Source organism: Chlorocebus sabaeus, chromosome 10 (genome assembly GCF_047675955.1).
Source record: "Chlorocebus sabaeus isolate Y175 chromosome 10, mChlSab1.0.hap1, whole genome shotgun sequence".
Lineage (NCBI taxonomy): Eukaryota > Metazoa > Chordata > Mammalia > Primates > Cercopithecidae > Chlorocebus > Chlorocebus sabaeus.
In genome coordinates, this window is record NC_132913.1 from 89455383 (window position 1) to 89470674 (window position 15292).

The 15292-nt window shown below is 44.8% G+C and overlaps 1 protein-coding gene and 1 long non-coding RNA gene across 3 annotated transcripts in view; one reads left to right on the forward strand and one right to left on the reverse strand.

The window, feature by feature from the left end:
• The first annotated feature begins 283 nt into the window (after positions 1 to 283).
• KIAA2012 (KIAA2012 ortholog) overlaps positions 284 to 15292 on the forward strand; it is a 148440-nt gene continuing 133431 nt past the window's right edge. The window contains exons 1-4 of the mRNA XM_007965877.3: positions 284 to 617; positions 8558 to 8650; positions 9726 to 11109; positions 12275 to 12559. Coding sequence (XP_007964068.2) covers positions 11026 to 11109; positions 12275 to 12559 — 369 coding nt within the window. The 5' untranslated portion in view covers positions 284 to 617; positions 8558 to 8650; positions 9726 to 11025. The remainder of the gene's footprint in view (positions 618 to 8557; positions 8651 to 9725; positions 11110 to 12274; positions 12560 to 15292) is intronic.
• Positions 12614 to 15292, reverse strand: part of LOC140712594 (uncharacterized) — a 46619-nt gene continuing 43940 nt past the window's right edge. For both annotated transcript variants that reach the window (XR_012094269.1, XR_012094268.1), the window contains 3 exons: positions 15095 to 15186; positions 14113 to 14331; positions 12614 to 12950 (listed from right to left, as the gene is read on the reverse strand). This is a non-coding gene — a long non-coding RNA (uncharacterized lncRNA). The remainder of the gene's footprint in view (positions 12951 to 14112; positions 14332 to 15094; positions 15187 to 15292) is intronic.

The window sequence follows — 15292 nt, forward strand, 5'->3', positions numbered from 1 at the left end:
TAGATTTCAGTGAGCACGAGTACATGAGATGAAATTTGCTTTAAAAAGACAGAGTCAAATGAATTGACACAAGTGAACCAAAAGTGAGACTAGAGTGAGACTAGCTTACCTTCTTTAAATCCACTTTGTTGCTTGTCATTTTATTTATTCCCTAAACAACACAATAAAACTCAAAGTGTTTCTCAGTAAGACTGAAGAATTCCCCTAAGAATTCCCATCTTTATGAGTTACAGAATCGAGTTAACTTTTCTTTTTTCTAAATGCTGCATGAAGAGCTACTTTTCACTGCTATTCTGAGCAATTCTGGAGCTGCTGAGATGTCTTGGGGAAGGGTGGAGCAGCTGCCAGACTCCTCAGGTTCTGAGGGAGGCAGATGCCTTTCCCCAGCTTGTTGCTGGCTGGGGACAAGCCTTCCACAATATGGATTTCGTTGTCTGACCTCCCTCAGCTCAGCAACGCCCCTTGTCAGAGCACAGAGCCCACAGTTATATCACAGATCAGCCCAGGAAACAGCTAGTCATGAATCACAGAGGCTCATGGATCTCTGCCGAACAAAGAACTCCAGCTCTGGGAAACTTCCTGGCCCAGCCTCTCCCTCTGTCCCAGCGGCAAAGCAGGTAATTTCCCACTGGCCCAGTAGAAAACCAGTGCAAGGTTCACGCAAGACAGGTGGACTTAACCTGGCCATTGCTTTCTCTTTCCTCATCTACTAATGCTGTTTTCATACCAACTGCATCCTAAACACAGAGTTAAGATGGTGATTCATAGTGGTGGTGGGCGTCTCAGTAGGAGCTTTCTTAAGAAGAAAGGGCTTTGAATGAGCCAATGAAAGCTGTTGCCAGGGAACCAGATGCCATGAACAGGCCACTCCAGCAGCATAAGAATACAAGCCGGGAGTGCTGGACTGAGCATTAAGTGTACTTGGCAGCTGAGTCCTACGAGGCCTGTTAACCCTTTGTGCACCTATGTCTAGACAGTGAGTCAAGAGAAGAATGATGGTAAAATCTGAGAAAGCCAAGCCACCTTTTCTGTCAGTATCTCCCACTGGAATGTACCATTTCAAAGTTGTTCTCCCTGCTTGACTAACAGCTCCCCTGGACACCTGCTTTAGAGTGGATTGGCATAAGAGGTGGGCACGAGCAAGGGTTGGTGTGGAGGATAAGGCTCTGCAGAGGGCACTGCTCATGTCTGATCGTACACGTTAGAACGCTAATGACTCCTTTTAACTTGTGGTTGAGTTTTATGTGGTCTCTTAGCCTTTGGAGAAGGGACTTTGCTGCCCCAGGTGGGTCAGCTCTATGAGATAAGGAGGAAATGCTTCCCCTCTTCCCTACATGTATACTTCAGAGCCTCCTAGGGCCAGCTAGAGATTGGCAGCCTATGCCTCATGTTCAGATTGTTGGCTGGAGGAGTGTGGGCACAGGCTGCTGGTTGGGAAAATGGGGGAATGGGCAAAGCTGCTGTGGATGGGCCTCCCGACCTACCTCCCAGGACTCCTCCATCTTGTCCCGCTTCTTCCTCTCCCTCTTCCGTCAATCCCCAATCCAGGCATCCTCTCTGGGTTCCATTCCTGCACAGCCTGATTAATTCAATCTCTACAAAGGTACTAGCATCTTATCTCAGTTCTCAGAAAGACGTGAATGCTTTCCAAAAGGAAACTATAAAGGTTGAAAAACAGGCAGTGAGATTACCTGTGGGCTAGGGGCTCCTTGATTCACAAGGCGAACTCTAGCAACGTGTGGGTCTTGAGGGGAAGGTTCTCCCTGCACACAGGCTCCCTGCGCCCCTTCCTCTTCTTCACACTGTTAGCTGCAGCTCCCTGGCCACTCCCCTCCTGGGGCTAAGGATGGGGACATCAATTTGAACATCAAAATCTCACTAATGTGGGCAAACAGTGGGAAGAGAATTTGTGTATGCCTTGGGTGTTGGTATGTCCCTACAAAGACACATGTTTTATATATCACATTAACAACATTTCTCTAAAATGATTAACCCAGGGTTCACAATTTTCACTCTGTGATCATCAGAAAATACAAAAATTATTCTCATCATAGAGTTAAAATGGTGAACTGGAAGCCAGTTGACAGAGAAGCGTCTGGTAATGCAGTCTAGTGACTTACTATCTATTTATATTAGATTTCCTGTTGTGAGGAAATGACTTTCAGAGCATCCATTTGTGCAGCAAAACCTCACTGCTGAGCTGGGCACAGTGGCACTTGTCTGTAGCTCCAGCTACTCGAGAAGCTGAAGTGGGAGGCTAACTTGGGCCCAGGAATTCAAGACCTGCCCGGGCAACACAGCGTGACCCCCATCTCTAAAATAAAACCAAACCTCTCCTCAATTATGAGATGGAATTATTCATTAAACAATATTTTCAGCCGGGTGTGGTGGTTCATGTCTATAATCCCAGCACTTTGGGAGGCCGAGTCGGGCAGATCACGAGGTCAAGAGATAGAGACCATCCTGGCCAACATGGTGAAACCCCGTCTCTACTAAAAATACAAAAATTAGTTGGGCGTGGTGGCACGTCCCTGTAGTCCCAGCTACTCGGGAGGCTGAGGCAGGAGAATCACTTGAACCCGGGAGGTGGAGGTTGCAGTGAGCCGAGATCGCACCACTGCACTCCAGCCTGGCAACAGAGCAAGACTCCATCTCAAAAAAAAAAAAAAAAACGAAAACAAAAAACCCAATATTTTCTATTTATTGAGCAGGTACTATGTGCCTGGCACAGACTCAGTGCTTGACACAAATAATCTCATTTGTTAATTACATAAACATCATTGTAACAGTATTTAATGAAAATCAAAAGAAAAATTTACTCACCACTAAACAACACAAATAAAACATTGCTATGTTATTATTACATGTTATTACTCTAAAGTTCAATGGTGATAAATTATCAGAATCCATGCAGTCTCAATGAATGACATCTGCTTTAAGATCCTCCCCTTAGAATTAAAATCATCCCTGCTCCTGTCACCCTCCATAGGTTGGTTCCTATGGAGACTTGTTACTTTTGCCCCAAGTAACTGAGCTGCCAGCCAGGTGGTGATTGATTTTCCCCATGTTATGAAAGAACCAAGAATGTGTGGCTTTTATTTCTTCTACAAACTCACTATCTCGCCACCATAAATTTGAAAGCTTGCAATTACAGTGAGTGCTCCTACTAATAAAGTGAAGCCATGAGCAAAGGGATTACCAAATATTTTAGACTCCCAAAGCAAACCCTTCAGAAAGATCTAAAATAAATAGATCCTTAGTCCCTTCCCTCTGAATTAGGCAGGCCATGCGGCCATAATTTGTAGCTAAGGAGAGAAAGGAAGCAGGAATCCAAGGCTGACACTCTCTCTCTCTTGCTATGATTCCAGAGTATTCTTTATTGCCTTTCATATTTTCTTCTTTCAAACCTGGCCTGGGCCACATGAGAAATTAGCCCTAGTCTCTGAATAAGCCAAGTAACATATCCTTAGCAGGTCTGTACTTCTTCTAACAAGTTCAGAGGGTTCTATCTTCCACACTGATTCTATTAGGGCCCTTTCAGCCTTTGTATACTAAGCCTTGAGTTGGTAAGCACCTTCAACCTATGGGTCTGAGCTTTGTACTATAGCAAACTACTGACTACTAAAACAGGCTTTGACCCAATTCTCTTCTATATTTTTCATACTGACTCAAAGACAATTATGCATCTCTTTGGGCATGCTAAAAAGCAAAATGACAAATATTCAATCAGCTGCTACTATAATGCAATGGGTTCTATGCTATGGGGAGTATTAAGAATTTTAAGGGCCGGGCGCGGTGACTCATGCCTGTAATCCCAGCACTTTGGAAGGCCAAGGCAGGCTGATCACGAGTTCAGGAGGTCGAGACCATCCTGGTTAGTACAGTGAAACCCCGTCTCTACTAAAAATACACAAAAAAATTAGCCGGGCATGGTGGCAGTTGCCTGTAGTTCCAGCTACTCGAGAGGCTGAGGCAGGAGAATGGCATGAACCTGGGAGGCAGAGTTTGCAGTGAGCCAAGATCGTGCCACTGCACTCCAGCCTGGGCAACAGAGTGAGACTCCACCTCAAAAAAAAAAAAAGAAAGAATTTTAAGATATTGGCCAGGCACAGTGGCTCACACCTGTAATCTCAGCACTTTGGGAGGCTGAGTCAGGAGGACCACGTGAGTCTAGGAATTTGAGCCCAGACAGGGCAACATAGTGAGACCCCATTCTACAAAAAATAAAAAATTAGCCAGGCATGGTGGTGTACAATTGTAGTCCCAGCAGTACAGGAAGCTGAGGTAGGAGGACTGCCTGAGCCCCAGAGGTCAAGGCTGTAGTGAGCGATGATCACAGCACTGCATTCAGCCTGTGTGACAAAGCAAGACCCTGTCTCTAAAACAAACAAACAAAGAAAAGAATTGTAAGATGTAGTCTCTACCTTCCAAAGACTTAAAGTCTAGTTGGGACATAAAACACAAGCAAATGGAAAGAGCCTTAATAATGTAAGGCATTGCTGCTTGTCATGTACATGGCCCATCTTTTTAATTTTTTTTGAGACAGGATCTTGCTCTGTCTCCCAGACTGGAGTGCAGCGGTGCGATCACAGCTCACTGCAACCTCTACCTCCTGCGCTCAAGCAATCTTCCCACTTCAGCCTCCAGAGTAGCTGGGACTACAGGCCTGCACCACCACACCCAGCTAATTTTTTTATTTTTTATAGACAGACTGGCTAATTTTTGCATGTTTTGTACAGACAGAGGGATTTTGCCATGTTGCCTAAACTGCTCTTGAACTCCTGAGCTCAAGCAATCTTCCCACCTTGGCCTCCCAAAGTGTTGTGATCACAGGCATGAGCCACCATGCCCAGTCTCACAGCCCATATTTTTAAAAATCTTTTGTTTTGACTTTCTCATACAACTTGTTTTTGGTGCTTATGGTAGATAATTGTAGTTGGCTCTATCAACTTTTATTCTACATTCCCTGTGGTGCAAGAGCTAGAAAGCAGAAAACTTTATTTTCTAGACTCCCTTCCAACTAGATTTGCAAAGTGAACTTAAGAGAAGCAAGGCTGGGGAGATCTGAGTGCTTCGAAGTAGTCATAGCAGCCAGACCAGAGGTCCAGGGCCCAGTCACCAGCTTCATGGCTGAAGCAGGTAGTGGGGGCCAAAGTCATACCTGCTCTCTGAGAGCCATGGGCTTCTTATGAAGAGCTGCTACTACTCTATTGCAGAAGTATTACAGGATGAAAGACAGGCTGAAATTGGAACCAAATTTGGACAAGGTCCCATTTCACCTCTGGTTTGCTCTATGGCTTTCTGCAAATCATTTCATCTCTCTGTGCACTGATCTTTACTCTTTCATTAACAAGAGCAACACCAAGGACTCTCCTTGTAGATTGCCCCTAAAGATGAATAAAATACTAGAAAACACGATTATACTTCTTTTTAAAGAGGGATAAAAGTTCTGACAGTATCACATAGGCCGCTTCTCCAGAGTGGCATTCATTTACTCCAAGCACTTTGGAACAAGGGATACATTCCTGAATGTGCTGGGGAGGTGGCCATTGAACAGCATCTATCTTCTGTTTCATGTGGTTTCTATTTATTTACAGAGTGCCATGGTTATTCATGATGTTTTACAAACCATAAAAACAAGGTCTCCACCCTATAGAAGTTACAGTGTAATTCAAACAGACATGCTGCATGGGCTGACAGGTCAGGCGTGCCAGAAGATGGTGTTGGTGTTGTATAACATGGGTGTGGAGGGGTTCTTCTTGAGTTATAAATACTTTCCAGTTACAAGGGCCTTTCATCTGGGATCCCCAAGCACTTTAGAATAGCAATAACCTGGATTGCTTTCTAAATGTACTTTCTATAAACTGTTGTGGGGACTGAGTAAATGCTTTTAAATGACTATTAATTGATCTGTGGATCTGTTCATTGTCCATATTAAACAGCATAGATGTAAACACCACGGTTTAGGAGAGGCCCACTTTAGGCTGTGGTCTGGCTGCTTACAGATTACTGCTGCCCCAGAGACCTGGAGGGCTTGTCACAGCCTTGGGAGGGTCAGGTGAACCCCTAGGCATTTTCCTAGGTAATATGCTCACTCAACCCAGACTCACAAAGAGCACTTCTTGGGGCCCTGGTTCACTATGTATAGATGAGTTAACATTTCAAAGTCAGGTGAGTTCAGAGAAAGAGTCTCCACTGGAGAAACTTGGAGCCTTCCCTTGGCTAACGATAGTGGTTCTCATTCAGGTCCCAAGGGCTCCATTAAGTTCCTCTTATGCTACTTTTCTCTCTTTCTTGAGCAATGGCACTTTCAAAACAGCAAGATTTATCTTTCTTTGCAGCTGGTATAGAGTTTCCCCTTCTGTCTTATTCAAAGACCACTTAGCTGGTGATTTTTGCTGACCTATTTGACAAGTTCATTCATATCCAAGAGAAGACTGGCCCGGGTTGCAAGTCTTGAAAGTTCACCCAGAGGTTGATGAGATAAGGATTCTTCTTTCTATCCATCCTTTATAAACTTCTCAGGGTTATCTTTCTAAAAACCCAGATGGAATCATATCACCCACCTGCTTTAATAAAACCTACCTGGGGGTGCAAAGGACTCACACCTGTAATACCAAGGTAACAAGGGCAACACCAAGGACTCTCCTTACAGATTGCCCCTAAAGATGAATAAAATTCTAGAAAACACAATTACATTTCCTTTTAAAGAGGGATAAAGGTTCTGACAGTATCACATAGGCTGCTTCTCCAGAGTGGCATTCATTTACTCCAAGCACTTTGGAACAAGGGATACATTCCTGAATGTGCTGGGGAGGTGGCCATTGAACAGCATCTATCTTCTGTTTCATGTGGTTTCTATTTGGGAAGCTGAGGCAGGAGGATCACTTGAGCCCAGAAGTTCAAGACCATCCTGGGCAATGTAAAAAACAAAACAACAACAACAACAACAAACCTACCTGAAGATTAAAATCCAAAATGCTTCAGCACAGTGTATATAGCCTTCATGGCCTTGGCCAGCTGACCTCTGTCCTTACATCTCTGTCCACATGGCCTGCAGTTTTGTTTTCTTTTTTGTTTTTATTTTTGTTTTGAGATGGAGTCTCACTCTGTCGCCCAGGCTGGAGTGCAATGGCACAATTTTGGCTCACTGTAAACCTCCTCCTCCCAGGTTCAAGTGATTATCTTGCCTCAGCCTTCTGAGTAGCTGGGATTACAGGCATGTGCCACCACACCCAGCTAATTTTTGTATTTTTAGTAGAGACGGGGTTTCACCGTATTGGCCAGGCTGGTCTCGAACTCCTGACCTTGTGATCCGCCCACCTCAGCCTCCCAAAGTGCTAGGATTACAGGTGTGAGCCACAGCGCCTGGCCTGTTTTTTTGTCTTATTGTTTTTTGAGATGGAGTTTCACTCTTGTCGTCCAGGCTGGAATGCAATGGCGCAATCTCAGCTCATTGCAACGTCCGCCTCCTGGGTACAAGCAGTTCTCCAGCCTTGTCTCCTGAGTAGCTGGGATTACAGGCATGCATTATCACACCCAGCTAATTTTGTATTTTTAGTAAAGACAGGGTCTCACCATGTTGGCCAGGCTGGTCTCGAACTCCTGACCTCAGGTGATCCACCCACCTCAGCCTCCCAAAGTGCTGGGATTACAGGAGTGAGCCACCGCTCCTGGCTGACCTGCAGGTTTGATCACAACAGAGAAATCACTCCTTCCCCAGAGACCTCAAACTTTCCTGTCCCTGCCTCCTGCAATATCCTCTTTCATCTTCCCTCCTCACCATTCTCTCACATCTTCCCAGTGAACTGCTGTTTCCCAAAGCCCACCTCTAAACCTCCTCATCTTGGCACCCTTCCACAATGCCTGCCACCATCCATTCCCCGCTCTCCCCAGGCACATGCCTTCACCTCTTTTCCTAGAGCACCTACTTCACTCTACCTCCATTAACACAGCTGTCATGTCATATTTCAGGTATCAGGACCGCCTGGAGTTCAGGGATCGTGTCTGGAATATAGTAATCTCTCAACAAAGTTTTGTTTAAGGGCTCTTTTTGCACTTCAAAGGGATAGGGAAGGGGAAGGGAGGGAGCAACCGTAGCCTAAGACCTCAGAAACTATTTGGAACCCTGGGTTTCTTGGATTTTATCTCACCTACTGTGAGGCGGTCACTTCATGATAATACTGACCAATCGGTTTTCAGATTATAAAGCCCTGAATTCAGTGTTTTCTTTTTTATGTTTTGGCTGGAGTGTAGTGGTGCCATCTCGGCTCATTGCAACCTCCACCTCCCAGGTTCAAGCAATTCTTGCACCTCAGCCTCCCAAGCAGTTGGGATTACAGGTGCACACCACCATGCCTGGCTAATTTTTGTGTTTTTAATAGAGACGGGGTTTCACCATGTTGGGCAGGCTGTTCTCAAACTCCTGACCTCAAGTGATCCACCTGCCTTGGCCTCCCAAAGTGCTAGGATTACAGGCATGAGCCGCCACAGCCAGCCGGAAAAAAATTTTAATTGTAGTAAAATATATGTAACATAAATTTATTTTCTGTTTTAGAGATGAGATCTCACAATGTCACTAAGGCTGATCTCAAACTCGTGGGCCCAAGGGATCTTCTTGTCTCAGCCTCCAGAGTAGCCGGGATTACAGGTGTGTGCCACTGTACTGGCTCAAGTGGACCATTTCAACATTTTTAAGTTGACAGTTCATTGATGTTAAGCACATTCATATTGTTGTGAATCCAGCTTTAGAACTTTTTCATCTTCTCATACTGAAACTCTGTACCCACTACACAGTGATGCTCCATTCCCCTCTCCCTGCCAGCCGTCAATCACCATTCAACCTTCCGTCTCTATGAATCAGACCACTCTAGGTACTTCACATAAGTGAAATCATACAATGTTTGTTCTTTCATGATTGGCTTACTTTGTTTAGGGTAATGTCTTCAAGGTTTATGGATGTTGTAGCATGTGTCTGAATTTCCTTCCTTTTTTTTTTTTTTTTTTTGAGATGGAGTCTCAACTCTGTTGCCCAGGCTGGAATGCAGTGGCACGATCTCAGCTCACTGCAAACTCCACTTCCCAGGTTCAAGCGATTCTCCTGCCTCAGCCTCCCAAGTAGTTGGGTCTCGAACTCCTGACCTCAGGTGATCCGCCCGCCTCGGCCTCCCAAAGTGCTGGGATTACAGGCGTGAGCCATGGTGCCCGACTGAATTTCCTTCCTTCTTAAGGCTGAGTAATACTACATTGTATGCATATGCTACATTTTGTTGATTCATTCATCTGTCAATGGGCACTTGAGTTACTTCCACCTTTTGACTCTTATAAACAATTTTGCTCTGCGTATGAGTATACAAATATCTCTTTGAGACCCTGCTTTCACTTCCTTTGGGTATATAGACCCAGAAGTGGAATTACTGGTGGTATGGTAATTCTGTTTAATTTTCTTAGAAATCGTCATACCATTTTCTACAGAGGCTGTGCCATTTTGCATTTCCAACAGCAATGCACAAGGTTTTCAATTTCTCCATATTTTCACCAATACTTGTTATTTTCTGTTTTTGTTTTTGTTTTAAATAATAGCCATCTTAGTAGGTGGGAAGTGGTTTCTCATTGTGGTTTTGATTAAATTCTGTTTCGAGCCTCTGCATTCACTCATTCGCTGTCTTGATTCCCTATAATAAATCCTATTTTATTTTACAACAGAACCTCTGTTTCTTTCTCAGGAGACTTGAGCTTGGTTGAGGGGAAAGTGCCACATAAGAAGATCAAAAAGGTAAGTGGGCTTGTAGCCCATTGTGCTTCTTCACACAGGCCAGCAGGGGGCACTCCCACAAGACTGCCCGGGTAGTTTAGCTGACCGCTAACAGGCAGTTTGCTTTTCAAGGCTTGAGCAGGTTCCTAGATCCCCAGCAAAGCGGTCTTTTTGTTTCCTGACCCTCTTCCCTCCTGTCTGTGCTCATCACAATGTGACCGTCAAAGAGACCCAAGCATCCCAGGCTACACAGTGCTTCTCAAAGCGGGTGCTCCTGGCATTCTAGTGGGACAGTTCATCACTATGTGGGAATTTCACGCAATGTAGAACATTTAGCATCTGGGGCCTCTGCTTGCTCAATGCCAGCAGGACCCCCAATCATTGCAACAACCAAAATGTCCCCCACCCACATTTCCAGAGCACCCCCATCTGGGGATAGGTTGCCCAGTTGAAAACCAGGTATGCAAAGGAAGCTAGAGAATCCCAGTATCTCCCGCTCAGGCAAAGCAGCAACTACCATAATGAGGTCTCGTGTCCAGTCAAGGGGATGATGGAGCTCAGCCAAGGAAAAAGTCACAGGTGGTTTTAGGTGACCTAGATGACACCCTGGCTCTGTTAATGGTTAGTTGACAGTGACAGGCTCACATATCAGGAGAGAGGGAAAGACGCTTTCTAAAAACAAGATGACAACAATAACAGAAAAAGTACCCCAACAAGGCCCCCACCCCGTGCAAATGAGACTTGCAACCTGAGCGTGGTCCCTTCAGTGTCCATTTGATCCCCACCCCCATCCCCGGGGACTGCACACTGCACCCGGCACCTCTCTGCCTTGCCTGGGTTAGTTTAAGGGACTTCATTTCCCGGTGCTGCCATAGCAACCAGGAAACAACCTCCACTCAGACAAGAAGGATGGTGCTGTGGCCGAGCTCTGTAGATGCACACGGCTGGTAACAGAGCAACCGGGACCAAGGGACAACAAGAGCTCAGGAGAAGGGGAGAGACAGGTCGCCCAGAGAGTAGACAATCCAGGGCTTGAGGAGGCTGACTGTGCGGTTTATTTTTTCTCTCCACAAAGACACACACTGTCTAAACTGTGTGACTGGTTGTTATTAAGAAGCTGCTGCGAGAGGGAAAAATGTATTTAATAAAAGGCCCTGTGTTTGTGGTCTTCTTGGGCTTGCTGTGAGCTCTGGAAATCTTGAGGTGTGACCAGATTTCAGCCTTCAGAACCAAGATGGACTGCCCTTGAGAAGGGGTGGTCAGAGGCAAACATGTTCACGCTCTCCCTCCTGAGTCGGGGCCACGGGAAGCTGGGCCAGGACAAACAGAAGTTAGAAGTCTACTTTGAACCAGAGGTGAGTCTCACAGCTGAAGAAAGGCACATTTTGGAGGTGGGAGAGGAATGCTCTATGTTTCCACTTGGGAGGTAAACCATGTGTGTCTTGGTTTGTGTTGTTAGTGAGGTGGCGGGGTCACTGGAAGATGGTCCTTCCTCCTTTATGAAACTCAAGAAAATAACGCCGTTTTCCTGACACACCGAGATTGCCACTGGGGCCCTCATCTTTCCCCTTTGCTTGGACCAAAGGAGATTCCAGATTGTCTGGAATTTGGATGGTTTGGTGCAAGACCAGAATTTCCACCTGGGTTCCAGGCAAACTGATGGTTGTTTGGTTTTTGGAAGTCATGCTCTGCGGTTGAAATGCTGTGTGTGTTCATGCCATGTCAATGGCTTCCTTGAACTTTCTGGAATTCAACCCACAGGACTCATATTTAATATAGGCCAAAAAAAGCCCACTCATTTTAGAAGATTTTAAAGAGGTGGCAAAATTCCCTTGTTATACTAGATTTTTATTTCACTGAATCCTGCCAGGAATAAGAAATCTATTGGGGATACTTTGCAAATTTGGGGGTCATACAGAGATTTCCATTGTCATGGTACTTTGTCATGATATTTGACCTTTGCTGTGTTAAAAGGCGTATAAAGTTTCAAAGGACCTGTATGGCCAATGGCATTTACTTACCTACAAAATATGTAACCACTTTATAGGCCCCTAAATAGCCAAATTAGGTAATGTTGCATAGCATCTGGAATGTATAGAAATTCTCCCCACGTACAGCTGAAGTGGTGGTGGCTTGGAATGCTCCTATTTCAACTGCCAGCTAGTCCAGGTCTAATTTCAAAGTTATCTGCTGCCCTTAATAATTCTGACCGCTTACTTGCATACCAGGAAACTTTAACTGGCCTGTAACCTACACGCAAGCTAAGTTAATCCTCCGGCCATACATGACTCTCCTGAAAGTTGTATGGGGTGAAACAGAACCGTGCCCTGGGTTCCACTAATTTTGAAATGTGGAGAGAAGAGGCAGTTGCTAAGAAGAGCAATTGTGTTCCATAACACTGTGTGAACAATTCAGAGAAAATCAGTAACAAAAAAAATGCCGGAGGCTTTGCACAAGCAGTATTTGCAATAGAAAAGTCTTCCACAGTGGCTCTGTCAAAGTGGCTGCTTTTCATTGCAGGATTACTTGAACTGGAGGTCCCCAGAAGACTACGTTCCTGTCAGCAAACCTCAAGATGAGAACAATGCCAACCAGCACTCTTGGAGCCTCTTTCTCCCTAAAACTTTCAGCACTAGAAAGGGTGCCCTGATCCTCTACTCAGAAGGTTTAGCCATTTCGGCATGGGCACCCAAAGAGAGGAGAAAAGGCCCCTACTGCCCCAAAGGTCCCTGGAGGAAGCTGGATCTTGAACTGCACACACTTCAAGACCTCAAAGAAGCCATCCTGGCATATGGAAGGCAACAGGTAGGCAGAGCACTCCCTCGGGTTTGGGGAAGGTGCTGGCAACATGTCTAGAAACCCAGGTGCAGCTTTGGGAATAACTTCTTGGACCCGGGGAAGGTATGAAACTCTCAGACCTCTGTTTCTTCGTCTCTAAAATGAGATTGACTGTACTCCTAGCCCTATCTGCTGCACACCATTGTCACGAAGTTTAAATGAGATAATGTATGTGAAAGGGTTCTGAAAAGCATAAAGGGCTACATTATCATCATTTTGTGTTTTCCTTTCAGTTAGAGTAACACAAAGTCCTTTTCAGCATTCCGACAGATTCAGGCCAGCAGACGTTTCATCGGGATCCTTGAAATCCTGTCTCGTAGCCATAAGCATCATCATCCCACCTCTGATGTTCTTGGCTCTGTGGAAATGAGAGGGAGAACATTTTAAATATTTACCTTGAGCCCTTCAGCGTCTGCAGGATAAGTTAATGACTTTTTCCATCCTGAATATAATATTAAGGGAAAACGCCTGTGCTCATTTTTCTGATTCATACTTCCTAATGTCTTGTGAGATGTGCACCTGGCCACTGCTTTATACAATTGCATGCATCAGCCCTTTGGCTGAGGCCATAAGATAGTCTGGGAAGATGTGTCACTTTGTAAAATTCTAGGTTAGAAATGGTGGGTGACTCCCTAATTTAAAAGTGTCTACTGACTTTTCATTCCCACAAAATAGTCATCAGCTTCTTCTATCAGGCCCTTCACACACTGGCTTTTCTGCTCAATGTCTACCCACATTTCCCACCTGTTCCTGTACCACTTCAATCATGGATGCCATAAGGCCCCACCCATGTGATTAGCTCATCATTCTTCAACACCTGTGCCCTGTCATGACTCTCCATTTTTGCACACACTTCTACAGCTGGCAAGCTCCCACCCATCCTTCAAACACAACTTAAATACCATCTCCTCACTGAAGCCTTCTCCCACTTGCCTAGGCAGAGACAGACCATGCCTCCCTCCTCTGCAAATATTCCCATACCATCATCATGCACTGAGATTTATCTCTTTGACTGTCTGTCATTCCTGATGGATTAACATCTCTTCCCATCTGGGGACCATGTCTAAATCATTTCCAGAAAGAGTACCCACAAATGTTTGTGGAATAAATGACTTGGTCATGCATGATATTTTCAATGTTTCTTAGATCATCTCCTAGAATCATTGTTGGACAATTTATCACTACCCCCATGCCAGGCAGAGCTTCCAAAAGAAAAAACTCCTCTGCCCTCTTTTCATCTTTCAAAATAGAGAAGCTTGATGACCTTGGCCGAATACCCAATGATCTTTGCCTTAAAAATAATAAATTCTTGAATAAAAGAAAAACAATTATTGAATGCTTACTGTTGCGTTATAGCTAAATATTATTTTATTTAATCCTTACAATGACCCTGTTCAATATAGTTTTTCTTGCCTCCTTTTATAGATGAGGAAACCAAAGCTCAGGGTAGATAAGTGATTTGCCCAAGGCCAGAGAGCTACTAAATGACAAAGCCAGAATTCAAATCCAGGACTGCCTACCTCACTAGGGCCTGCATACTTTGCACTCTGCCCTGTTGTTTGTGGACTTGAAGGGACTCCAGTGGTCATTGTGCCTGGTCGTGACCTGTTTGTCTCAGATTCCCTCTGTTCCCTTCCCCTGCTCAGCTCTGCATCGCAGGCAGGTTGACCACAGGCTATATACAATTCCGCAAACATCTGTGTTCACTGGCTTCTGGTTGAATTTGCCAATGGGAGACACTGAAAAGAGATTGGAGAGGGATAAGAAGAGGAAGACCACATTATTTCTCCCTTCCCACTCTGCCTCAGGTGAAAAGAAGCATCTGCATTACCCCTGTGATGCAGCTCTCAACAGACAGGCCCACTGTGACCCCCGACTCCTCCAGATGACCCCACCAGCTCCTCCCTCTGTCCTTCTAGCTGAAGTGTGGTGCTGACTTCCTGATGTTACTGATCTCAATGTTGCCCCCCCGCCCCCATCTGTTTGGCTTCTGAGCTCTCCAATCAACTGTACAACCAATTCCCTAAATTAAATTCCTTCTGTGTTTACTTAGTTTCTATTTTCTTGGTTGGACACTGAGTGATATATAGGCTAACTTACTGCCCAGAGTAAGAATACCTTCCATCGTTTTCAGATGCTTGTCTATAAGGCTAAATACTTCAGGTAACAGATATCTTATTAGTTTATAAAGTAGATGAGTCAGTTTGGGTCAGTTTCATTTTTGGTTATATTTGGTGTCAATGAAACAAAGAAGTTACTATCTCCCTGTGATATCCATCTTCTAAATTTATAGCTCATATCTGTACAAAACAGAATATGTAGTTTAACTCCACATGAACAGAGGGAAATGGTGTGAAGAAATTAGAGAAAAGAAAACGTATGGGAGAGTACAGCGCTGGAGTTTAAGATTAAAGGACATAGTAGATTAAAAGAGGAGGGGAAGCAACTCAAAAGGGACTTAGAATTAAAGAAAAAGAACACACCGGGTGCAGTGGCTCATACCTGTAATCCAGCACTTTGGGAAGCAGAGGCAGGAGAACTGCTTGAGCCCAGGAGATCAAGACCATCCTGGGCAACATAGTGAGACCCTGTTTCTATCAAAATAAAAATAATGAAAATTATTTTAAAAAAAGAAAAGAAACACCTCAGAAGCTTTGGAAAATAGAGAGTACCATCTGACTATGAAAACAACAGCCTGGC